The sequence below is a fragment of the Lissotriton vulgaris genome, chromosome 6 (genome assembly GCF_964263255.1).
Source record: "Lissotriton vulgaris chromosome 6, aLisVul1.2, whole genome shotgun sequence".
Classification (NCBI taxonomy): domain Eukaryota; kingdom Metazoa; phylum Chordata; class Amphibia; order Caudata; family Salamandridae; genus Lissotriton; species Lissotriton vulgaris.
The window spans coordinates 618,952,040-618,979,259 of record NC_141694.1 but is presented as its reverse complement, the minus strand read 5'-3'; the positions used below and the strand labels follow the sequence as shown (position 1 = coordinate 618,979,259).

At 43.8% G+C, this 27,220-nt stretch overlaps 1 protein-coding gene across 2 annotated transcripts in view; it reads left to right on the top strand.

The window, feature by feature from the left end:
• Nucleotides 1-27,220, top strand: part of UFL1 (UFM1 specific ligase 1) — a 288,697-nt gene that overhangs the window by 258,981 nt on the left and 2,496 nt on the right. For both annotated transcript variants that reach the window (XM_086926636.1, XM_086926637.1), the window contains one exon: nucleotides 20,573-20,658. In XM_086926636.1, coding sequence (XP_086782762.1) covers nucleotides 20,573-20,658 — 86 coding nt within the window. The remainder of the gene's footprint in view (nucleotides 1-20,572; nucleotides 20,659-27,220) is intronic.

Sequence of the window (27,220 nt, the reverse complement as noted above, 5' to 3'; positions counted from 1 at the left end):
AGAGCTGTAAGGCCACAGCAAGGCACCAACCTCTTTACAGGCCATTCACACACATTTCATATTTGACACACACTTTCACACCACCAGCTGCGGCCCTAGCACATTACAACACTCACATCAACAGACAATGTGGAGACAATGTACATCCTGACCGAAAAGAGAAATATTACTTGAAAACAAACAATTCCTGAAGTACACACACATAATAGTTGGATTTGGGACAAGGGTGAGTGAAGGTTCAGGTTGTAAAATTCTATTAACAAGAGATTTTCATGAAAAGGAAATACACTGCTAATAATTAAAAGGTTAAAACTCTGAACCAATGAGTCACAGCTCATGAGCTGTAAAGGCACTGCATGGCACCAACCTCTTTACAGGCCATTAACACACCTTCCATACGTGACACATAAGACCATTTACACGGTCAGCTGCGGGCCCAGCACATTACAACATTCACATCAACAAACAGCGCCATTCAAGGGCCCATCACTTTCATACACCCACATGGGTGACACAGCAATCACACCGGCTGGTGGTTGACCTAGTGCGTGCTGTGGCGTTTGGCTAGCAGAGTGTGAAATGACCAGCAGCAAGTCACTGCTCACACACCGCAAGCCAAGCGCCAGCCCATGCACACCGCCATCCAAGCACAAGCCCATGCACACCGCCAGCCCACGTACACTGCCAGCCCACCCACACTGCCAGCCAAGCGCCTGTCCATGCAAACTACCAGACAAGCGCCTGTCCACGCACACCACCAGCAAAGCGCCAGTCCACGCACACCACCAGCGAAACGCCAGTCCACGCACACTGTCACTTTTTAACAAGAGATAAAACACAAACCAATTGGAACTATATACAAAACTATAACTACAAACACAACAGCGGTAACTAAGGACATCATTCTAATGCCAACCGTGAAACTGAACAACAAATAAAAAAACATGCAGACCAGGCAGTACACTATTAGTCATGGCTGCTCCCAAAATCTCTTTTGAGTGTGATACAATCTGAAACATGTGGACACACACAGCCCAGGATTAGATGGACAATCAGCACAGTGCATACGACTCCTTCCGCATACCTCTTCGCAAACAGACTCTGCATCTCTTACAGGGATTGGTTTTTTGGGACGTGGGAGGAATTAAATTGGGAAAGTGGCGATCTTTCAATCTAGCCACATCCTCCACCACTCCAACTCTAGGAAAAATTACCTGTTCCACAGCAAAAAGGCTGCCTATCACAGACCCCTGAAACTGAACAAAAGTAGTCTGTGACACTGGAGAACACTTCTTGAACACAACAAAAGCATTAATAGTTGCTAAATTGAAAAGATGGATTCCCAACTTCTTACACCAAATGTAAGCCTTAGAAATAGCAGTGTAAGTTTCCAACCTCTGATCTACTCTATCAACACCACCTATGTGCTTATTGTAGTCTACAATGCACCCAGGTTTGCGCACTTCAGCAGCCTGACCCCAAACAGTGACAGGTGAAGTACTTTCATCATGGATGGTAGTCCGCATGTACACATCCCTCCTGTTCACAAATTTCACAGCTAGCAGTTCATCACTATGCAAAGCAAAGTCCCCTTTGAAGCTTTGTGGAAATGTACCCAAAAGTGAGCACACTGGTGCAAGGTCACCCTCTTGTCCACGGGTCCAAATACTAACAAAAGAAAGATCGGCACTGGAGCTGAAGTAAAACAACAAGTTTATTAATCGCTCATGAGCGGGACCACGTCCGCACAACACTCAAGTGTTGTAGGAGGAGGTACCCTGAACTCACAAACCATCATCCTTATACAGTTGTGTTGCAATGTAAGCATATGGACAGAAATGGAAAGAGCAAGTTTAGACACAGAAATAGCTATGGCAAACAAGGACAGATGGATGACCACTTGGTCAATAAATAGGGAGGGGGAGCAGGAATGCTTATGGCAGCAGTAAACGATCAATAGATCGCCTCTAAGACCAGGTGCACCGGCAGCTACAAACCCCCCAGCACTTACATTGCTGAGCCATGTCAAAAGAGGTGAACTAAAGTTGATGACACAAGTAGAGTGAAAAGGCGAACCGCAGAGGACGAAGGAAACAAAACAGAAGCCACAGCCAAAATGGCTGTTGCTTATGCTAATACAAAATATTGCATGTTTCCACAGCTTTTCGAAAACGAGCTCTTTTGGGTAACTTTTACGGTTAGAGAGGATTGTGCCACAAGCAAGAGTGTCCACTTTGAACAATTCCTTAAACAATTGCACAGCAGTATAGAAGTTATCTAGGCACAAATGGTGACTTTTGTTAAAAAGTCCTCTAGCAAGTTCCCACACTATTCTCTCTGAAACTTGTAAAGTGGACGGACCACCCGGGAGGACAATAGTGAAATCACTAATAGTGTACACCCGGAACTTATAGTCCTATCCAGTCCTACTCTCAAACAACATACATCTTAATTCCATAACATGCCCTTTTGCTAGGAATGTACTGCCTAAAAACCAAACAACCCTTGACCAGGACCAAAGACTCCTCAATAGCTTTTTCTTTCCTTGGAGTATAGATCTCTGAAGATCTACAAAGTGCTCAGGGACAGGCCAAATCTTAAAAAGACGGTCACATTCAGGAAATATGGCCATTGCCATCAATGGACTGGTAGACCAATATGAAGTCATGGACGGCTTCCTTATCATTTCCATCAAAAAAGTAAAACCCAAAAACCTCTTCATCTCAACCAGATTTGTGGGAGTCCACTAGGTAGTTCTTGAGTGGGGCCTAAGTCTGTCACTGTTGTCCCACAAATACTGTTCAGCATGCAAATTAGCCTGCTCACCAATCTCAGCCAAAAATACATCATCCATAAACAACTGAACAAACTGTATAGGCAAGAAAAAATCACAATTCACTCTACACCCTGCATCACCACTAAAGGCAGGCAACACCGGCTGCACCATGTTTGGATCAACCCATAGTCCAGCACTTCCAATGGGAAGCCTTGCAGCCCCAAGCTGCAATCCAGATGCCTCGACACATCAGTGTCCTTCTCTAAAACAGGCACTTTATCCGCACTGAGAGTAGCTTCATCCGCACTGAGAGTAGTTTCATCATCCGATAATTCCTCGTGGGCAGAAGACTCACTGCCATAATCTTGCACTTCCTCCTATCCCTCAGACGCACTGTCCATCTCATAATCATGGTCCGAGGAAGATTCAAAAAGGATACAACCACCTGCAGAGCAGTAATTCTGCGGCTAGCCTTAATCCTTACTAACAAAGGTAACTTGTCAAACAAGTCAACAACAACAAACACTTTGTAGAAAAAGTAAAAAACTAAATGTGGCTTTATCACACATGCCTGTGTACTCCAAATATATAACTTGTCAGAAGCAGTTAGACTCACCTCCACCTACTCTGCAGAGATGCAGCAAGGACCAACAATATCCCTCTGAAAAAGAAAAGAAAATTACAACTAAGACAACGAAAAAGACAGTGGAAACAATTTTACGCCCAAAACACAAACTAAATATGCTGCTGTTATGACATCACTTGGCAATAATACTCATTTGGAGTAAACACAACAATAATTGTTTTTCTTACCAAATAATGCAACTACGCAAAACTACAGATCAATCACTGCTGAAACAGGAAACAAGAACAAAAAACTGTGTGCTGGAATAAAAATAAATAGAACATTACAATCACATATGCAAATAATGAACTAGTCCCCACACAATCTACCTGCCATCTGTGGGTAGGTGGGCCTAAAAGCACAAGGCAGATCTGCCCCCAAGGGGAGCAGAAACAGCCAAAATAGTCACCCTCGTAAAAGGGGAGCGGTCCTTGCCCAAGGGGCAGCTCCCAACAAACATTTTTTTTAAACCTGGTGTCTAGTGGCTTCTGCCCCTCTTGGGGACAGATGGACCTGAAAACATATGGACTATCTGCCCCCAAGGGGGGCAGAAATAGCCACAATATTCACCCCCATAAAGGGGAGCGACCCTACCCAAGAGGCTGCTCCCCACAAACATTTATATAAAAAACAAAATCCCTGGTGGCCTAGTGGGCCATCTAAAATATTTATGGGCTGATCTGTCCCCCGACCCGGGGCGCAGAAATGGCCACACTAAATGCCCCTCAAAGGGTAGAAACCCTTGCCCAAGGGGCCGTTCCCCACAAACATTTATATAAAAATCCCTGGCCGCCTAGTGGGCCATGTAAAATCATTTTGGGCTGATCTGCCGAAATGGCCACACAAATTGTTCCCCAAAGGCGAGTGACCCTTGCCCAAGGGGCCGCTGCCCACATGCATTAGTAATATAAAATAAAAACAAAAACAAAAAAAGTCCCTGGGGCCTAGTAGGCCATCTAAAATTACTTTTGAGCCGATCTACCCCCCCAGGGGGGCAGAAACGGCCAAACAAAATGTGCCTCAAAGGGAAGCGACCCTTGGCCAAAAGGCTGCTCCCCGCATGCATTACGAATTAAATAGATTTACTAAAATCAAAAAATCCCAGGTTTTTAGTGGGCATTTCTTCTGCAGGATCGTGCGGTCGTGCAGCAGGAATGCTCAAAGAGGCATTGGGGGAAGGAAAATCCTTTCCTTTCCCCCATGCCTCTTTGATCACAAAATCCCCCCTCCCCGAGGAGAAACTCACCTTCTCCTCCTGGACGCACTGGAAGCAAATCGCTTTCAACGCATCCAGTTTCATCTAATGATGTCTGTGCGTGACGTGCAGTGATGCCATTAGATGACATGGAGGAGGGGGCGGTGGGGAAGCAGAAGGACTTCCTCTGTCCTCCCCAATGGGGGCAGCATAAAGGGCGGGCCACTGGGGAGTGCCAGCGCTTCCCCCGTGGGTGGGTGCTAGGACGCTTAAGAGCCATCCTGAGCACACGCCCACTGTGCCTCAGGACGACTCACGGCCATCCTGAGCACGGAAGGGGTTAAAGGCCCCCTCCGGATTACGAAGTCAAGGAAACTTGAAACCTTATTTAAACCGTGTAAGAATCACAAAGTGGGGAGACCCGGGAGAACGAATTAAGGCACACCGAAGCAAAGATAAAGGAAATCGAAACTTGGGACGGTGATAACGCATATCAGAAAACAACTGGACTCCAAGAGACGTTTTCTGTAGGATCAGAAACCTCTGATGATTCTGCTTTCTGTATAACACATGTGAACGACCCTGATATAGGAACTGTAGGATATTTTACAAGGAAATGAACCTTTGGACTTTTGGTAAGCTTTTGCCGTGGCTCACAAGTACACAACCCTCCTGTATGAATCGTAAGTGGTTCCTGATCCAACAGCAAGGTCACTTGGAGTCTGTTTTTTTTTTTTAACATGAGGTATCACCGACCCAAGTTTTGATTTCTTTTTGCATTTCTTTGGCGTGCTCTAGTTTGTTCTTCTGGGTCTCCCCACTTGGTGATTTTTACATTGTGAATGTGTCAAGGTATAAAGGTTCCCTGACTTCCTCAGTCCTGAAGAGGCCTTGTTAGGTCTCGCCTAGTGTTTCAGCACTTGCGCTGCTTGCTTTGCGAGGCATTCTGTATTAGGCTATTTTTTAGAAGTGGTGTGGAAGCCCTGCTCATATTTTTCATTGGCTGGCGTCATCGTCCATGGTAAATGCTGGCTTCCGATTGAAAATGAGGCTTCTTAGTCCCTCCTTATTACCCCTCTGTCTCCTTTTGGGACCGCCCATCAGGACTGGATTGTTTACTTGCGACGTTATCCTGTCTTCATTTAGTGGGTAAGCACTTTTTTTGTCATTCACGCAATAGCGACCGCTTGTTTACAATAGGTTCTAGATAGCTGTATCAGTGACCTAAACTGCAGGGCACATGAACTTGCTGCGATGCCTGATCCCAGTTCAGCTCATCAAAAATCTTCAAAGTAAATTTTTCCCTTAAAAGTATAAAACACGGCTGATTAAAAAAGGTTGCGAGCCCCGGGACTTCTTTTAGCTATATCACAAAGGGACGCTACTTTGCTTCCGTCGTGGTCACGCCCCAAGCAAGCCCCTCTGCGGGTGCCCAGACCCTGCAGATAAGGAGTGCAGAATAATTGAGTACAGTGGGATGAGTGGACTGCAATTATTTGTGGCTTGTCAGGAGATGCTCTTTAAGAGCCTTAGTGATTCCAGTCTGGGTGCCCTGCGCATTTTGGCAGAGTAAACCTAGCCTGAGTCTGTGGTATCTGATGCCGCGTCCCGTGCGCCACGGCTGGAATTGCATCAGTTTGACATGCTCGCAGGGCAGGCCAGATCCGCTTAACCCTTTCGATGCTGATGACGAGCTGGGCTCGTCATGGTGCACAGTGGTCGTGTGCTGATGACGAGCCCAGCTCGTCATAAAACAATGAAAATAGCAATTTCCAGCACAGGAGGGGAATTGCCTTAGCAGCGAAGGTGTTAATATCATTTGCATGCAAATGGGCCAGGCCCCGATACATTCGGCGGTATCTTGCCTTTTGTCCTATGATTTGTCATGTCTCTGTTGCTATCAGCGGGCTGTGATTTTAATAGATTCTGACGCTTTTCTTGAGGGAAGCCGAGACCATGAACAGTGTAGATTGTGTGGTATCAGTACCCATCACCTTGTGTGGTACCGGCGCTGCTGGTGCTAGCCAAACACCCTGCGCACAAAAGGAATACATATGGTGTCACTTCTCTTTTGTATCGTTGTTTTTCAGCAAACCCTTCTTATTCGCCCAACCAGATCTTCTTCAATTAGGCACTGCTTCAGTATTGAAATGAAAGAAGTGCCTTATGTTTGCGTACTTCTTGCGTAATAATACTACTACGTTTGCAGTGGGTAATTATTGTTACTCAAACTTGAACTTAGATGTTTGGAGCACTTTCTGTGTAGGGTACTAGAGGTGCTTCTTTGTTTTGCATATTTAGCTGTGCACGCCATGATTGACATCAGAAAGTTTGAAAATTAGTCATTTGGAAGGAAGATGTACCATTGAGTTCAGCATTCATCTGGTATCTTGAGTGACTTGCAAATCATGATGCCTTTGATTACTAGTAGGCCCAACCCAGCCTTTTACCTTTCCAAGGTCTATGCTTTGGGTGCCATTCTATTTTTGTACCTATTTGCAACGCAACTGTATCAGAAGCCCTGTACCAACAACACCTTATTGTTGCACTTGGACCCAAGAAGAAAGTTTGGCCCCCACTTTTTTCTAAATGTATTTTTTTAAATACATGTTAGATGTTACAACTAAATAATATAAAGAATGAAAGAAGGAACGAGTCATACAGGCTTGTCACAATTATCACAGCACTTAGCAGAATAACAGATCACACTATTGTCATGTACACAGATTGGTGTTATCGTGACAGCTAAACACACACGCATTTGTAATGCAATAGGTCTCGCATTTACATGAGTTTGAGCTATTTACATTGCAAATAACAATTCCCCCAGATGCATCAAGCATACATTTTGCGATTCCTTATTTGCGAAAAATAAGGAATCGCAAATAAGGAATTGCAAAATGCAATGCATCAAGAAATTGCCAAAAAAGTTGCGATTTTTTAAAATTCCCTAATTGCGACTCGCAAATTGCGAGTCGCAATTAAGGAATACCTCCCCATTCATTCCTATGGGCCTAGAGGCCCATAGGAATAAATGGGAAAACAATCTCAATTTGCGAATCGCAAATAGCGATTAGCAAATTGAGATTGCGATTTCAAGGGTGCAGTGGTGTCCAAACAACACCCTGTTGCACCCCTGAAATTGATCTGTGCACATATGTTGCGCACACACATGCCCTTAGGGCATGTGTGTGCGCAACATTAAACTTTTAAAAATGCACTTTAATGCATTTTTCAAAGTTTTTGCAAATTACCAGGAAGTTGTACTTCATGGTAATGTGCGTGCCCTGTTAGCGAAATCGCTATTTTTTAAACATTAATGCATTGCATTTAAGGAATCTCAAATTGAGATTTCTTAAATGCAAGTAATCGCAATTTAGCGAATTCTCAATTTGCGATTTTTGCATTTGGGATGATGCATCCCAAATGCAAAAATACCGGTCGCAAAGGGGCAGATTCTGAGAATCTGCCCCTTTGCGAGCGGATTTTTGTTTGATGCATCTGGGCCAATGCCTTTCATTTTTGTTTTCATTTGAAAACATAAATAAAAGGCATTATCATTTACAATGCCACTAGATTAAACTTGTGTAAATGCAAGACCTATTGCATTGCAAATGCTTGTTATTACTGTGGCTGAAATGCGTTGACTTGTATGGAAGGAGTCCAATGAGGAAGTCTTTTAGACTAGTTTAGCATTAGGAGGATTCAAAGGCCATAGGCCCATTACTCCTGTTGGAAAAGGACTACCTTCAGGTGGATTGATTGCCAAAAGAGCTTGGACAACCACCAGTTTTCTTAAAATGGAGGGGAAGCAACAAGGAACTGACTGACTGATCATGTTTGTTGTTGGCGGATAGGCGCCAAAGATCTGAAATATAAAAACTTTGTTTAGTGTTTTTTATACTCTTTTTGATTAGAAATTGTATTTATCTTTTTTGGATGGGTACAGAAGTACAGGCATTGTACAATATATTTATACGAATAGTTTTTGCTAATAAAATGTTGAATGCTCTGTGATTAGCTTTTTCAGTGAGGTTTAAATAATTGTGTGTCAATTCTTCCCCACAGCTTTCTACTCTATATATTTTCCTTTTGCTATAGCCCAGGTTTTGTTGGGTTATATGGGCAAACCCTTTATGCTGTATGGTTATTTGATGGATAGGCCTGGTGAGGGAGATATTTGGGAGTGGTATATGGACCCTTATGGAGATGACCCAGTTGAAGAACGGGAAAACTGGCCACAAGTGTTGCCTGCCTAGACCCGGGAGACTGGATCGTAGCATTGTGCTTGCAGGATGCATATTTTCACATCCCTGTCCTGCCGGCCCACAGATGCTATCTGCTTTTCAGGGTGGGACTAGAGCATTTTCAGTTTGTTGTGCTACCTTTCGGCCTTACCAGCACCCCTTGGGTGCTCACCAAGGTGATCGCAGTTGTCGTATCTCATCTGCGGAAGTCAAGAATATCAGTCTTCTCCTACATTGATGACTGTCTGTTGAAGGCAACCTCACCAAGGCAGTTGTCACCCACCTTCAGACTATGGCGAACCTCCTGCACTTTCTGAGGTTCACTATCAACATCCCGAAGTCACACCTGACTGCCTCTCAGACGCTTCCTTTCATCATAGCTGTTCTGGACACTGTGCAATTTCAGTCCTTTCCTCTCGACCAGTGAGTCCTGTATTTTCAGGCTATGATTCGGATAGTTCAGCCTCTCTCCTGGATTTTGGTGAGACTGACCCTGGGGCTGTGGGACCCCATGGCCGTCTGCATCCTGCTACTGACACATGCCCCGTGGCGTATGCCGGCTTTGAATGGGACTTGAAGGCTCAGTGGGCGTAGCATCAGGGGAATCTCTCTGACATGGTCCAGATGTAGGAGGGAATAGCAAAAGACAGGCATGGCAGCATACTGTCACTTTTGGGCTTGGGTGACCACCTTGGAGAGGTGGTGATCAGGGGACTCTGGTTTCCAACAGAGTCCGGGCTCCATATCAACCTGTTGGAGCTTCGGTCGATTTGCTTGGCTTTAAAAGAGTTTCTTCCTTCGATCAAGGGAAGGCCGATGCTGGTGTTCACAGACAAAACCACTTCCAAGTGGCAGTGCAACAAACAGCACAGAGTGGGGACGTGGACTCTGTCAAGAGGCCCTGTGCCTCTGGACATGGCTGGAACGTCGGGGCATTTCCCTGGTGGTTCAGCACCTGGCGGGATCGCTGAATGCCAGAGCAGGCAAACTCAGCCGAAGGTGCCTAGCGGATCATGAATGACATCTCCATCCAGAAGTGTCAAAAGGTCTCTTTCAGCAATGGGAGGAGCCTTAGCTAGATCTGTTCGCCACCACCGAGAAAGCACACTGTCAGCAGTTTTGTATGCCAGAGTTTCCAAGGAGACTCTAGTTCAGAGATGCTTTTCTTCTCGAGTGGAGCTCCGGCCTCCAGTACACCTTTCCGCCACTACCACTCCTGCCCAGAGTTCTCAAGAAGATCAGGAACGACAGGGCCCAAGTCATTCTTGTGGCGCCAGATTGAGCATGGAGGGTCTAGTATTCCAAGCTGCTGAGCATGACCATCGGTCCTCCAGTCGGCCTGCCTCTACTGGATGATCTTCTGTCACAGCAACAGGGCTGGTTCTGCACTCGAACCAGCTTAGCCTCCACCTGCATGAGTGAAGATTGACCAGCATAATTTGAGAGCTTTCGACCTTCCTCCCGAAGTCTGTGATGTTAATCTGGTAGCCAAGTGTCTCTTCACCAAGTCGGTATATGCCTACTGTTGGGATAGATTTGTGTTATGGTGTGCTTTCCACAACATTGTACCCCTTTCTGCACCGATCTCCAAAGTTCTTTTGTTTGCCCTATCTTTGACTCAGCAGATCTCTGCTATTGGCATGGTCAAAGGATATCTGTCTGCAATCTCTGCTGTCCTGCGGTTGCCCACAACCACTCTTTTCAAACAGTCTGTTGTTGCCTGGTTCCTTAAAGGCTTGCAACATACGTTGCCCCCGCACCATTTATCATGCTTTAGTCAGACCTCAACCTTGTTCTCTGTTTCCTGAGGTGCGCACCATTGAAACCCTTGCATATTTGCCCTCTTCGGCTGCTGACCAATAAAACTGCCCTATTAGTGGACATTACATTGGCCAAGAGGGTCAGTGAATTGCAGGCCCTCTCTGTGCACCCTCCCTACATCTTCATTTACCAAGACAAACAGGTCCTCTGGACACATGCCTCCTTTCTTCTGAAGGTTGTCATTCCCTTCAATGTAGACTGGATCATTACATTGCCCATCTCATCCTCATCCTTCTAAGAGGAGGAGGAGAGACTCCACTGTCTGGACCCAAAAAGAGCATTTTCATTCTACCTTGACCGCACAAGAGTTCCGGGTGCATGATCAACTCTTCGTGGGCAAAGTTGGAGCCGAAAAAGGAAAAGCTTTGCAGAAGCACACCATCTTGCAGTGGATCTTCCTGTGCATTAAGATCGGCTATACATTGGCCAAGATCTGCTACGCAGTGGCGGGCTCACTCCGGCACTGCCAAAGCTGCGACTACTGCGTTAGCACTCTGCATTCCTCTTCTGTCTGGAGGCAACGTGGGCATCAATGCACACATTCACAAAACATTACAGCCAGGACATTCAGGTCCGTCCTGACAGGCACAATGCCCATTCAGTCCTACAGGACTTTTTAGTCTAATTGGGTACACAGACCCACTTCCGTGGATGTATTACTTGGGTATCCATTCTTAGGTTAGGAATTTGCGGCTGGAAGTCTCTTACAAGTCAACAAGTTACTTACCTCAACCTTGTTCTCCATTTCCTGAGGTGTGCGCCATTCAAACCCTTGCACATTTGCCCTCTACGTCTTCGGCTTCGATAAGGCATTTGGTAATGCCTTATCTGGTACAGACTCTATCTAGCCGCAGATTCCTTACTAAACCTCCCGCTCTGCAAACTGGTTAAGGTATGAGGGTCTCCCTTTATAGGGCATCAGTATTTTCTACACCTGTTGTCCGTTTTAATTGTGGCTCTGCGCACCTGGTATGGAATGTCGCAAAAGTAACTATCACCAGTGCTCCGAGGTGATGCCTATATAGGTACAGCGCACACCATTTCTGACACGTACACCGATGTGAAGCCGAACAACACCAACTACTGGTGTGCATTGGCACTGCTCGGAAATCTTCCAGATCCTGTCTGACGCCTGGGGATATTCTAAGGTAAGGAATCTCTGGCTAGATAAGGTAAGTAACTTGTTCTACTGGCATAATAGAAAGCCCTCATTTTCCTTTAATGTATTACCTACTCTATATTTCTAGAATTTCAAAATGACACATAAGTAAAATAAATTTGTTTGTCGCTCTTTAGAGTCGGAATAATAACAGTCTGTGCCATTTTAGAAGCAGGTAAGTCACCAGGTCCACTTTCATTGTTCTTTTAATTCTGAAAACGTATTTCCTTGTTGCCCTGCATGCTTTGACCAATGTGGGTAAGCATCCACCCTCTCTCTTACACTACCCCAAACTCACTCAAGACGATCTCCTATACAGACAATATACTACCATCATCCGCCACCAAATTTCTTCAAGGAAATGCACTCACAACCATCCTTAACATTATCAAGCCCTCTCTCAGCCACGTAACATTAGAGAAAGCCCTCCATAGAGGACAGCTATTTCCCTGATAAAGAAAAAGAATTTGGAACTTGATAACGTCACCAGTGTCAATCATCCACAAGCTCTTCATACGAAAAATCATTGAGAAAGCAACAACCGAAGGAGATCAATCTTCTAGAGGACTACCAACCTAGTTTCAGATCATGCTGCGGCACAGAGACAGCTACTCCTCATGTTGTTGATGACAGCTCATTTCAACAGTGACTAACATAACCCTGGCCTTCAGAATTGTTTTGACCAGTCTTCAGCCTTTGAAACATTTGACGATCAAACACGGATTAATACTCTAGATATATACATGGCTTCTCTGACACAGTTCTGTAATGGGTGACCTTCATATCAACCACAGTTCGTACAGATAGTTGGAAGTTGGTGAATTGTCTCCTGTGAGAATCATACTTTTCCCCATAAACTTCAGTCTTTACATTGAACCTCTCACCAACTTCAAGATCTGCCAACATGCCAAATCTCAAATCTACCATAAAGTCTCTTCAGTAAGTTGCATTCATCAACTAAAAGCCTGACTCTGGCTGAATAAACTCTTGAAAGTATAAGTAGCTGTCTGAAGCTCAACCCAAAACAGAGAAAGTTTCTCCTGTTTTCCGGTAACTCAATCATAAATCTGACCCTGGCTATTTAGCATGACACCACTCCCCCCATGCCCCCCCCCCTCTCAGCTAAAACAACATGTACAATCACTGGGATTTAACGTCTACACAGCCCTCTGCTTTAGGGAACACATGACCAGGAAAACATACACAGATTAATGCTGGTTTCCCTTCTGAAAAACTGAGCCCATTTTCCCAATAGTGATTTCAGAACAATGGTGCAGCCACAGGCCTCCTACATCTCAAAGATGGCAGTGCTCTGCTCAGTGACATTTCTTACTTCTTTCTAACACTACTCAAAGGCATCCTGCAGCCACCCTTTCTTCGAGATAGTAATTTCAGAAGAACAGTGCAAGCCATGCTCCCCTCACATCTCAAAGATGGAAATCCTCTGCTCAATAGCATTTCATACTACTTTCTAGCAACACTCAAAGGCATCATGCAGTGCAGCACATTTCATCAAGGGGTTAAAGAAAGTCAACCACATCTCCCCAAAGCCAAAGGACTGAAATTGGATCCCTATTCAGGTGTACAATATTTTCAAATCCATCTCCATCTCTTATCAGGAGTTATACCCAACAAACTTGGGAAAGAAACTAATCACCTCAGAAGGACAACTCCGTACTAGCAGTCAGGATATTCGCAGATCAGTTGTGGAAATATGCAAGAAATTAAAAACCAGAAGGGAGGACTTCTCCCTCTACGCTTCCAGGATCTGGAAGAACATCTCTACTGACATGAAAACTAGTCCTTCTCACTTGTAATTCAAAAGCAATCTAACGACTCATCCTTTCAAAGACTACTATCTCCATACCCTCTCACATTTGGATCACACTTGTCACCTTCCTCTCTGAAAAGAACCATAATTCTAGTCTCTGGGCCCAGCTCTTTGTTCGAAACGCCTTTGCTTCCTAACCAAGTTTATGCTACACAAATATTCATGCATACATATACAGATACATATGGCCTAAGGTTGAGATTGTGTTCCTAGATAGCAGAGCTTTGGCAGTGGATTCCCAATTAATCTTCCCACCTTTCTGAATACGTTTTCTGGGCAAATACAAAAAAAACATTGATGGACAGAATGCAGAACAATGTCATATATTCACCCCAGTACAGAGATCTGGCACGTATCAACCATTTATTTTGCTCCCCATGCTATTCCAGTTTGAACACCAGCCATATGCAAATGAGTTTTGACCCTGCTCCATATGGGGACAGTCCAGCCCGAACTGCAATACCAAGTCCTCCCTGGACTGGGAACAAGCATCTTAACACCGCTTTCAGGGTTTCACCCATCTTCAGCCAGGCTGGCTTAACTCCAGTGGCATAGAGTGCACGGGACGGGGCACTGAAACTATTCAGACAGTGACCCCCAGTCAATTGGCTGGGTCCAAACTGTTTTGGCGATGTGAGCAAAAGAACAATGATGGATTCGTCCCAGATCTGTGACTGGGGGTGAGTGTCTGAAAAGTTTCAGTGCTCCGTCCATCATCTCCTTGTGTTTGCTTTGTTCACCCTAAGTTGGCAGAGTATGCCCGGATGTGGGTCCCTTGCTCACTTTGCCACTGGATTTAAGCTAGTCTTGCTAATAAGGGGTGTTACCCCAAAGCCGGTCCCAGGATGCTTGTTTCTGGTCCAGGGAAGACCTAGCTTGGCATTTCGGGCTGGACTGTTCCCATGAGGCACAGGGTAAAGACGGATTTGCATATGGCTGGGTCTGAACTGGGGTGGCGTTGTGAGCTTAAGAACGATGGATTCAACACAGATCTGTGACTGGGGTGATTGTCTGAAAAGCTTCAGTGCTCCATCCATTGTCTCCTTGTGTTTGTTATGTAACAAATTGCTGTGTTAGCTGTATTTGTGGCACATGGCAAGTTCACCTAGACTAGTCAACCTTCCTCTGATGTGCCTAGGCAGTCTTGGAGCAAGTAGGTCATCTTGCATCTTCAAGATTATATCCTGCCTCTGATGCTTCAAAAGATTAACTGACCTGCTGGGAGGAGAGATAGTGTTTTCCTGTTATAAGGAAATGTCTCTTTTTGTGTGGTTACCCCCATGTTTTTCAACTGATACGGTTAGCTTTTCAGCTCTGAGTGAAAGGAGGCCTGCTACTCAGACCTCTGTGCCAGTGCCCTGATCCTATAGTGTTTGTCGAATTAGCTGTACCCAATTGGTAATGTCTAACTTACCTGTTCGCCCCTAGTACATGATACACTGGCATCATGTACTTGCTGTCCTGCCCCTCCCCTCATTGCTTGTGCTTGCTGTCCTGCCCCCCTCGTTGCTCATGCTTGCTGTCCTCCCCCCCTCGTTGCTCGTGCTTGCTGTCCTCCCCCCCCTCGTTGCTTGTGCTTGCTGTCCTGCCCCCTCGTTGCTTGTGCTTGCTCCCAATGCCCCCCAGTTGCTTGTGCTTGCTGTCCTGCCGACCCCCCTCGCTACTTGTGCTTGCTGTCTAGCCCCATCGTTGCTCGTCATTGCTCTCCTGCCCCCTCTGTCCTGCCCCCTCGTTGCTTGTGCTTTCTGTCCTCCCCCCTCGTTGCTTGTGCTTGCTGTCCTGCCCCCTCGTTGCTCGTGCTTGCTGTCCTCCCCCCTCGTTGCTTGTGCTTGGTGTCCTGCCCCCTCGTTGCTTGTGCTTGCTCCCCTTTCCCCCATTGCTCGTGCTTGCTCCCCTGCCCCCCTCGTTGCTTGTGCTTGCTCTCCTGCCCCCCTCGTTGCTTGTGCTTGCTGTCCTGCCCCCTTGTTGCTTTTGCTTGCTCCCCTGCCCCCCGTTGCTTGTGCTTGCTGTTCTGCCCCCCTCGTTGCTCGTGCTTGCTGTCCTCCCCCCCCTCGTTGCTTGTGCTTGCTGTCCCCCCTCGTTGCTTATGCTTGCTCCCCTGCCCCCCGTTGCTCATGCTTGCTGTCCTGCCCCCCTCATTGCTTGTGCTTGCTGTCCTGCCCCCTCGTTGCTTGTGCTTGCTCTCCTGCCCCCCCTATCCTGCCCCCTCGTTGCTTGTGCTTGCTCCCCTGCCCCCTCGTTGCTTGTGCTTGCTCCCCTGCCCCCGTGGCTCGTGCTTACTGTCCTGCCCCCCCCTCGTTGCTTGTGCTTGCTGCCCCCTCGTTGCTTGTGCTTGCTCCCCTGCCCCCCCTCGTTGCTTGTGATTGCTCCCCTGCCCCCCTCGTTGCTTGTGATTGCTCCCCTGCCCCCCTCGTTGCTTGTGATTGCTCCCCTGCCCCCCCTCGTTGCTTGTGCTTGCTCCCCTGCCCCCCGTTGATTGTGCTTGCTGTCCTGCCCCCTCGTTGCTTGTGCTTGCTGTGCTGCCCCCCTCGTTGCTTGTGCTTACTGTCCTGCCCCCCCTCGTTGCTTGTGCTTGCTGTCCTGCCCCCCCCTCGTTGCTTGGGCTTGCTGTCCTGCCCCCCCTCGTTGCTTGTGCTTCCTGTTCTGCCTCCCCCTCGTTGCTTGTGCTTGCTGTCCTGCCCCCCTCGTTGCTTGTGCTTGCTGTCCTGCCCCCTCGTTGCTTGTGCTTGCTGTCCTGCCCCCTCGTTGCTTGTGCTTGCTCTCCTGTCCCCCCTCGCTGATTGTGCTTGCTGTCCTGCCCCCTCGTTGCTTGTGCTTGCTGTCCTGCCCCCCTCGTTGCTTGTGCTTGCTCTCCTGCCCCCCTCGTTGCTTGTGCTTGCTCTCCTGCCCCCCTTGTTGCTTTTGCTTGCTGTCCTGCCCCCTCGTTGCTTGTGCTTGCTGTCCTGCCCCCTCGTTGCTTGTGCTTGCTGTCCTGCCCCCTCGTTGCTTGTGCTTGCTGTCCTGCCCCCTCGTTCGTTGTGCTTGCTCTCTCCTGCCCTGCTATTGGCATTGTAAAGGACCATGCCATTTATTTATGTTTTAAAAAAAAAACATAAATAAAAATAATGTCATGAGCAATGCCAAAAGCTCTAACTTTAAGAATGCTGAGACCATTGCATTGTAAATGCTTCTTAATCCTGTGCTTCTGTTAAAGACAATGACAGTGAAAGTTTGGTAAGACCTGAAGCTTTTTCTGGTCTTGTCTGAGTTAGTTATCAAAGACAAGAGACTTATCACCTTGCATAGCTAAGTGTAACTAGGGTTAAGAACCCTAAAGTTGCACCTTATGCTTCGTCTAGGTAGTACGCCGAAAAGAAAACTACTAGGAGACTCCATCTGGTAATATCATGGACCATTTTGATGGTGAGAAAGTGGGCTGAATTGTTCCTTTACTTTTTTATTTTCGACACCTTTCTCTCCCATCCAGTTTTCCAAGCGACCCTTGTGGAGGTACAAAAGCAGACCCTCGTCCTTGGTGGCTCAAAAGTACTCTGTGGCTGCGAGATTGCATGAGTGACATTTTATCTTTCCTTTCTTCTTATCCATTTCCTTTCCAACTCCCCTGCACCACTGACCCATCCTTATATGTGCCTAAACCGCACAACTTGAACTACAAATCTGTTTGTCCTGTCCCTGGACGGGCTTGCACCTCGGACTTTGGCGAACGTTGGCACTCAGTCACTCATTCTTCAGATTCTGTCTGGCGATGTATACATCCAAACCATTTTTAAAAGTCACACCACAACTACTGTAAACCAAGCAGTGTCATACTAAAAGCATATTGTGTTCTGTACAGATGTCGAATGACAGTTTTCTGGGCTGTGATTATGCAGTGGTTCTGTTTTTAATTTTAGAAGTCAACTAAACACATCATTTAATAGGTAATATACCTCTTTAATAACCGAATGGTTTATTAGATCTTCAAATTCATAAATTATAGTTAAATGAAACAGTGCACATCATATATGGGTTGACATCACCAGGGCTAGATCCTCACTTTCATATGCATCACATCATGATTGAAGTACTGAACATGGTGTAGAACACCTCATTGGAGGCAAGTGAAGTTCCGAAGGGCTAGAATAAAGGTGTGAACTTTCCCCTGCCCAGAAAGCCCAATTTAGATCCTAAATTAATGTTCAACAATAGATTAAGTTCTCTTTTACTGTTTCCTTCCAGAGACACCAAAAGTCTATTAAATCAATAGATCGCAGCTTTCATCTTCTCCACCAGAGTGCTAGACACTCATCAACTGTGCTTTCAGCTGGAAGTTCGTCTTATTCTCAGATACAAATTATATTCTTTTGATTCTGCATGCCAAGGATGAGGCTGCCCCAGTTGTATTACATCTCTTGGTGACCTTTGATAGGTCTCATGATTCTACTCATCTGTCTAGCCCATATAGGATAGGCTGGTACCACCCTTAACTAGTTAGCCTCGTCTTGGGAGATAAATATCAGGCTGTGTCCCTGCCGCCGTTTTTATCCAGCTTGCTGCTGGGTCCTTCAGGACTCTGCTCGGAGTCCAACTTTTCAACATCCATGTTGCCTCATTAGCTGCTTTAATGCACAAATTCGGTTTACCATGTTATGCTTACTCGGGTGAAATCCAGCTAGCCATTCGCCTGGATGATGACAAGCGCATTTTCTAAAATGAATTTGAGGCATGTCTAAAGGCAGTCACCTGCTAGATGAACTGCAACTCACTACCATTCAACTCATAAATTGGAGGTGTGAGTGTTTTTGGCATGTCCTTAGCCTGGTCACCCAACTGATGGCCAGTCAGTACCCCATCCAACACCACAACTCTATACCCTTGGAAAAAACCTGAGGATCATTTTTGATAACCAGCTAATTGTGAAGGGCCAAATGTATCGCACACCTTCATTGTGCGTCTGCATTCTCTCGGAGATCATGAAAATCATTAATTTTCTCCCTGTTCACTTTCACAAAACATACTCCAGACCCTTATTCTTTCTCCTTTGCACTACTGCAACTCTTTACATTAGTCTTTCTATTTACAGTTTGTACGTACTGTAGTGTAGATGAAAACGCTGCAGCCCCTCTTATTCCTGGTCTTAACAGGCATTCCTGTATTACAAATTATCATCATCAAAATGTCTGTGCCATAAAGTCCTGTGCAGTATTTCACCCAGGTATAAGACTTCACTTGTTACCCTCTGCCCAGTTCCCTGCTTTCAAGAACTGCCAAACTTTTGACAACTCCTAGATTTAGCAGGCCCATACTTGTTGCCCATGCTTGCAGTTATTACTACCTAACTTTAGGATGCCTTTCCCTCCAGCTTCTGTGGCTTTACTAGCTGTCATACTTTCAGTAAACTCTTGAAAACGCATCTGTTTTTTTGTGGAATGATGCCTCTTCGTTTTAGCCCTAGGACACCCTTTGTCTGTATAATCGTCGCTCTTAAACATGTTCATTCATCCATTTAGTTAACTGCAGAGTATATTACACAGTGTTGCAAAAATGCAATTTTTCCTCTTTCTATAAATTATTTGTCACCAAGAACGGCTTTTTCATCAATGACTGCCACAAAACTTGTTTTAAATGTTTAGGATACTGTCCTATTTGTGGACAAAGTGTGCCAGTTTAGTGTGGGAGATTTCTAGGCACTCTTTATAACATTTAATACGCATTGAATTCCAATCCGTGGCTGGGAACACACGTTGTTTAAACTTTGCAGGCATCTGGTCTGAAAACATCTAATTTCTCACCATGTGAAAACCTCAAGAGGCTTACTAAGGTATTTCCCAAGCTTCATTATGGAATCGTCAAATAATTCAGTTAATTCTTAATATTTATTTTGTCTCGTAGAATTGCCTTCTACAAAGTCCCATACAGAGTTTAGGCTCTGTGTGTGAATTTTTTTTGTAGGAGTTCCTGATAAATTCTTACTATTAATGTATTCTTTCTAAAGTTATAACTGAATTATTTGGGAACCAGAGTATCACTTTTCCAACCTTGCAAATAAAGTGTCACTAGAGTGCACAGATGGCAGATTTATATTAACGGAACACTGTGAAAAGATATGTTGGCATTTGGGATTTTTTTTAAATAATTTGTTCACCCTTAGTGATGGAAACATGGGTGTACTTCCTACTGGGGCTTCAGAGAACTTGGTCAGTACTCACAACATAGTAACATTTGGGTGTTACCAAATCTAACCAATCGTACTTCACATCCTGTTTGCACAATTTGTTGTTAATCACACTGAATTAGATGCAAAAAATCCTCAGGCATCTCTGTATGTTACAGATCGAAATAAAGATTGAAATGGTATGTTTTTGGTAATGAGGGAAAGGATTTTTGTTTGTTGTTTTTAGAAGGAGCAAGTGTGGGAAAATACAAATCAACAACTTGTTTAGATTCCCATGCAAACTTCTTAGGGTTTTTGTGAAACCCTAAAATATTTGCAACGCATTGGCACTTTTATATGATTTGTTCTCTTTTTCTTTGTGTGAATATCTAGTGATTTCAGAAGACTACAGCTAGGATATTTTGATGCAAGATTTTTCAGTGTCCTTTCCTACTTATAAAAGCAATATGCCCATCGACTTTAGTGGCAAATAAGGATAGATTGTTGGTAACCTGCTAAACATAGTGATCTGTGTTCACATGTATGAAAACTTTTCTTGTGATTTCTCATGATTCATTTTAAGATTGTATTCAGAAGGTTAATCTCTTGTGAACAAAAACTTGATATGGCTCCATAGTAATGTTCTTGGGTATTATCATTGCTAGTTATCTTTTATGGGTATTTCTAGATTATTATGTCACTTTTAATATGACATTTATTGTCACTGAATAAATACACTGGTAAACAAGAAAGAATCAATACACTGCACTGCCATTGCTTTATAGAGTTTAGAAGACTTTATAACATGTCTGGACTCTGCCGCAGATGCCTGTAGCATAATGTTGAAGAAAGGAGACAAGAAAAAAGAAAGGTAATGGCATTTTCTTATAACAGTATATGGATCAGTATGAACTCAGTTGAGTCGTTTTGCTTGGCACTGTGCTTTTTATCTTCAATTGCTCCTCCTGTAATGCAATAGCAGCCCTTTAGAGCATCATTTCCATAGTTCTTGAAACTGCTATAAACGAAACTACCTTGCTATGTACTTTAAACCTAACCCCACCTCCCTCTTCATTCTCCCCCGACCCTCCTGAGATAATGTCTTCAGCGCCGGGACACCTCCGTCGGAGGTAGCTGCGCGCTCTACAAAATACTAAATAAATAAATAAATAACCTTGTTTGACCAGAAAACTGATGTTTTTCAGTCTCATGTAGCTACTGCCCATTAGAGCCTCAGTAGTAGTAGTGAATATGAAAGGAGGTGCATGTTATAGAGCTGTGCCAAAACGTGACTACCTACCTCTGTGACTTAAGATATGGAGATCATCCAAACTGCACAAGTTAGCCAATTATAAATCAAACCAAAGGGGAGGGGGAAATAAATGAAACATTAAATGTGTTCCCTATCCTTTTTAGAATTGTAGTCAATGGTTTTCTGTGCGGGGGAGGAGAGAATCTGTTTAAAAGGTTTTCATGAGATCACCAGAGTATAGGATAGCTTAATGGTCCCCACTCCCGTTCTAAATTATATATGTAAATATAATGTTAACGTATATAAAAATGGTCCCCAGTGGCATATATCAGATGCCTCAAAAGAGCATTCCTAAGGATCACTCAGTCCAGAATAGTTACTAAGCTTCTGTGGCTTCATTTTGTATTTTTATAAGGAATTTAAATATACACGTTTTTACACAAGCATCAACATGCATTTGAACAAGATAGACAAATAATGCACTGTCTGTTTTGCATTGTTTGAAAGCTGTAAGGTTCCATCATGAGAGAGAGAGAGAGAGAGAGAGAGAGAGAGAGAGTACTTTACAACACATGATTTCAAGTAAATTGCTAAAGGAGTGGTGTTATAATCTCCAAGAGGCACAATTGTATTCAAATGGTTAAAAGTTAAATGTAGAAGCCTTTTTGTGCTAAAGAGCTGAGATTTGCAAACAGGAGAGCTTGTAACGTGGGCAGGACATGGTTCTGTTGACCTTTTCTTACTGTCGGAAGGAAATGTATTTTGACTTGATTTTGCATGGTTATTTGTTTGTATGCAACATGTGATTTTGAACTGCAATGAAAGAGGGAGCATTGCTTAGGGTTTTAGCAGGTAAGAGTAACTGCATTTGCTTATGAAAGTATTATTTATGCAAAAAAAGTATTCAAGTTACTAAGCATAGCATGTTAATGTTAATAAAATCTTATATCTTTTTCTTCAAAGAATAACTGCTCGGACATTATATTTATTGTGAGTGATACATGTGCTAGCTGAACTGGGTGTTGTAAGCCACACCACTCTCTATACCTTGATTTTTTTTTTTTTACTTTGGTCCCCTATGAAAATCAGTACCTAAGAAGTAGATACTTGGCAGTTCACTGAGCTTGCAGTAGTATCGAGTTCCCCGTTTTGCAAGTACTGCAGCAGCACCTTTCCCAATGACTGCCTAACTGCCCAAAAATCACATATGCCCCAGTAACTGGTATAGTAGATTTTAAATTAATTCAAGCAGAGCAAGATCACTACTTCTGTCTCTGACTGCCATTATTTGTAAGCAAATGGTTTCTATCCAAGACAGAAATCTATGATCCTGGCACCAAAAAATACCTTTCTTACACAACCTCATAAAAAAAGAATCTTTCTTGTTGTCACCTAAAAGCCATAACACAATATTACATTAACATAAAACAACATTTAAAATATGTACATTCAACATATTCACAAGCAACATTAAAGCACTCAACAAAAAAACAAAATGCATAAAATGCAAGCCTATCTGTCAACCCCCATTTTGAAATCGCAGTAGCCTTCCACATGCACATTTAGGCTACATCAGGATACACAACAACTTGTTGGCAGTGTATCAAACCGAAACCTGAGATACAATACATGCTGAGCTTCTAGCTGAATCTTACCCAAAACTCATTGAAGTTTAGGATTTATTTACAGGCAAGGTAATTTTATTTAGGAGATGCCATGCTTTAATAGCAGAGTATCATCCCTCCAATGTGAACATTTAGAATGTTATCATTAGTCCCCAATTTCCTGCAAACGGTCTCCACCAGGATGTTCTTAAAATGAGAGAACTACTGATTATTAGTTGCACCAGTCCACAACCTCGCTAACTGTTTCAAGATGTATACCAGCTTTCTCTGTAATCACACCTGACCTGACAGGACGAAGCTAAATTAAGTTTACGATTGGTGGATACTTAACCCAATTCGCAGAGCCACTTTGAGGGGAAGGGAGGAACGTACCTGGCCTCAGGCATAGTCGTGATCACAAGAAATGTCTTTCTATTCTTTGACTAATTGAAACATTTATATTGCCCCACAACTCCACTCCATTAATTGTCACAGCCACTGCCTTCACTTGGTAGACTTGTAGTCTGTTGGCAATTGCGCAACCGGGATAGTCCCAGAAGTAGAGCATTGCAATCCTGCTCACTCTTGCTGGTGATCTTTATTCTTGTGAGGAAGCTTTTTTAATATTGTGCCTTATCTATCTCCCCTTTTTATTCACTGTCTCAGGGCTATGCCCATTAGGGGTGCCATGCTAGCTTAGTTGATAACAATAGATAGCTAGGGCTACATGTAAAAACAAAAAATCATCCAGGGAGTTTTAGTGGCTCACTCTGTTTGCATTGTTGCTGCTGAAAATTATCCAAACCTGGGCATATTATATCCTTCACATGTTGGTACAATAGCCATTAACTTGGTATATATCCTTTGGTAACATGTTTTCAGGTGCCTACTTTCGTATTATCGTTCCAAAAAGCAGCAGTTTGCAAAACAGCAGCAAAGTTACCAATATATAAGAAAATTGAGCAGCAAAAAAAATCAACAGTCAAAACTATATTGACCTATCTATAGATGGAGAGTTCCAATTACATCCACCATGCAAACAGGTGAAGACCCGTTCATAGTTCGATGAAAATGTCAAGACATCAAGATACCTGCCTTTAATCTGTAAAGAAGAAAAATGTTTAGGTGACTTCACAGACTACTATCAAAGGGCAGTAATCCACTTGAATCATTTGTCCACCAACCTTCACCATGGACTTCATCCAGCCCTCAAAGTGGTGCTTAACTTAAGCCATAAGGACCACTTGCCTCACTCGTGTTTAATGTCTAAAGCCATGAGACACTCAAGTTCTGCCTTCTCCCCCTCAGTGCTTATACTTTGCCTCCTTCCTAACTTGCTCTGCCTTGGTTGCTCTGCTTGCCCTCTACACTGAAGCAGCCACATTGCCAATGCTAACACACCTCCCCTACATTCCACACTGGACTTAAGGGCACCAGGCCCTGGTGTTGTGATAGAACAATGTACTATGTGCAAAGATGTATTCAAAGGTTCACTGTTGCCAATATCTTGATAATAGTTCCACTTCAGTGGGCAACCTTCTCAAGAAGGATTTAAGCTTCCCTGGAGGCTAGAAACTCAAAGCCCAGACACAGGCAAGAATCAACAAACAGCTGCAAGGTTGTCCACCTAGTGGCCCTTCAGAAAGCAGTACAGAATGATGGGTACAAAGAGGAGGGCATCAGCACATCCACCTGCTTCCATGTGAATTAAATCTTAATTGAGAGAAGGATCATGTTCCTAATTAAGACAGATATTTTTTTTTCTGACTTTTATATAGTGCAAATTTGACCCGAAGGTATCGGGTATCAGAGCGCTTTACATGCGCATCGGTTGTGTTGCATAAGGACACATTTGTTTTTGTTAGGCACGGGTAGATTACTTGATTTGCCCAGAATCCCAGGATATTGAGCGTTGTTGCTGAGACTCGAACCCGGTTCCCCTGGTTTGAGGTCAACCACCCTAGCTATCTACTAGCGGCTTCACTTCTCTACATTCTGGGATGTCTGACATCGTAAGTGTTAATTGTTGCCAAGATCTTGCTAATGATTCCACTTCAGTTTGCAATCCTCTGAAGATAATTCAGTTTCACATACATTATTTGATAGTTAAAATTGTGTGCCATCAGTTCCTTATCAGAAGAGTGGTCTTCTCTCTGTATATAAGCCTTCCCAAGGCGCAAATCGCTAACACATCCTAAAAGTGCTGAGAGGAAATTGTTACTTCTGTTAAGTTGTTTTATGCCAAGATTTTCTCAATATAGTCTACTATTATGGTGCTCTACTGGTTTGCAAAAACCTCCCTTTTAAATAATAATAAGTCACTTCTATGTAGGCCTTGCTGTCTAAAAGGCATAGTATGTAAAACCAAGAAATATAGACATTTTATGTTAACATTTCCTTACAGTGAATACCACTCGAAAGCTATTCTTCACTATGACACTATGACTGCCCTATTTAGAGAACCAGACTATAGATTAAAAATCGTAATACTTTATCTCACGAATTCGACTAGCTAGAAAAATAATGAAACAGCTATTTTTTAATAGGTATTACAAATTTACTTCAATGGTGAAGTCAGATGTTTAATTATTAAGGAAAAGTAACTTTTAGAAAGTTACCCATTGCTTACTTGAAATCCCTAGACGCTAAAGTTGCATTTGCTTTCCCACTTCTGCCAGTCAGGAATTACCATTTGCATAGGTGTAAAAAATGTGTTAAGTGCCTTCCAGGAATAAACAATAGACTGACCTAAATGGGCACTGAAAGTGACCAAATATGCAGGGTCTGGCTGTGAACATCCCTTTTCATATTACAGTGTCAAACCCTGCCTGAATGTCAAATCCTGTTTGGCAGGTCTGTTGAAGTTTTACATATAATGATGGGGGCACACTTGAAAGGAGGGGAAACAGACTGCCAAGGCAATTCTTGTGTATTCACTTTCTGGTTGCTGTAAGGCCCGCTAGATGTTTGTCTCTGGGTTTATTGGGTACTGAGTCACTGTCTCTAGCTGAATTTTAGTGTTAGATGTGGGAGAATGCTAATATTACCATAGTACACTCCCCCCCCCCCCCCAACCCACAGAGCCCAAGTTTATTATGGCCGAAAACCTCCGCCATCTTGAAAATGTCCAAAGTGGGTAGGGTTGGCCCCAGTAACTTTCACCCCCTTGGTTAGGGCATGCCCACTAGCTCGTGCCAAGCATAAATATGGCACCTCCAGACACCCACTTCAGAAAACTCATGAATCTGAAAAAGATCAGAAGAGAACTGAAACAGCTATCGGTGAGTTGAGAAGAGCACTGAAAGACCTGGACCTGCTCTCTTGTACCCAGGACAATGAATTTGACTCCCAAGTGTTAAGCTAAAGGGACGCAACAAATTACAAGTGGCCTTTTACTGCAGCTGCCCAGCTGACCAATGACAACTAGACTTGGACTGGACCCTGCTGTTCTGTTTGGTCTCTGACACCCTGTGAGTCTTTAAGTCCCTCCCCTGAGGTTCTGGGGGTATTAGAAGTGTACTCCTATTTTTGTGTAGCAAATCTTTGACCAGGACGAGCCTGGTTGGCATATCTCACTTGCACTCCATTGCAGTCAGTGTAAATTGCGCCTAGGTTCTGGTCTACCACGACCATTGGCTATCATTGGCACTTAATGCTTCTTGGCGCTACTTAAAGCTTTAAAAATTCATATCTCCAGTTCACCTTCTTCGAACTTGGTCATTTTATGTCTTTGTTTTACATTTTTACTCTTTTTCCAATTTAGTTTGATATTTTTGTTGTTTTGTTTTTCGACTCTATTTTTTTTTGGGGGGGGGGGGACTACATAAATACTTTGCACATTGCTCTAAGTTAAGCTGGTCTGTTTTGTGCTATAGCTACAGGGTTTAGCTCCGACTAATTTAGTAACTTTAAGGGTTCGCCCTGGTACAAGGGTTGTGATTATTTCATGAGATGGGTAGTCAAACAACCCAAATAAAAATCCCCATAAGTTCAAATAAACATCATCAACAAATATCTACTGATGCAAGTAGATACATCAGACTTCATTTAAGTCTGAAAAGCTAGAGTGCATCATTCAGCACACAGCTAGGCTCCACTTAGACAGTTCACCGTACCACAGTTGTCCTACAACTGTCACTTTGTGATTGGGCTTCCAGTGTTTTAACTATTTAATTCTTTATATGCGCCATAAATCTACTTGTTTTTCCATGCTTGAAATGCTAATCAGAGTAAAGATAGTACATGGTCCTGATAGTTTTACCAGTTATTTTTCCTCAGACGTGTATGCATTGTGTTGGTCACTTATCTGAATTTTGATGGGGCTGTTTGGCTTTTTGGACATCGCTGGTCAAAGAATAAGAACCAACAAGTTTGACAATAGTAGCATTGAAATTGGCACCTAGAGAGAATTCAGTTTGTTATGTCCGCTATATTAGCTGTAACTGTTACTGACAGCATTCTTTTGTTTCACATCACTGTGTGCTTACTACTTTGTTTATATTTCTATCCTGAATGTGCTTGCTGGTGGTATTCTGCTTTTTGACTGACCCAAGCCTAACATACCTACCTGATTGTGA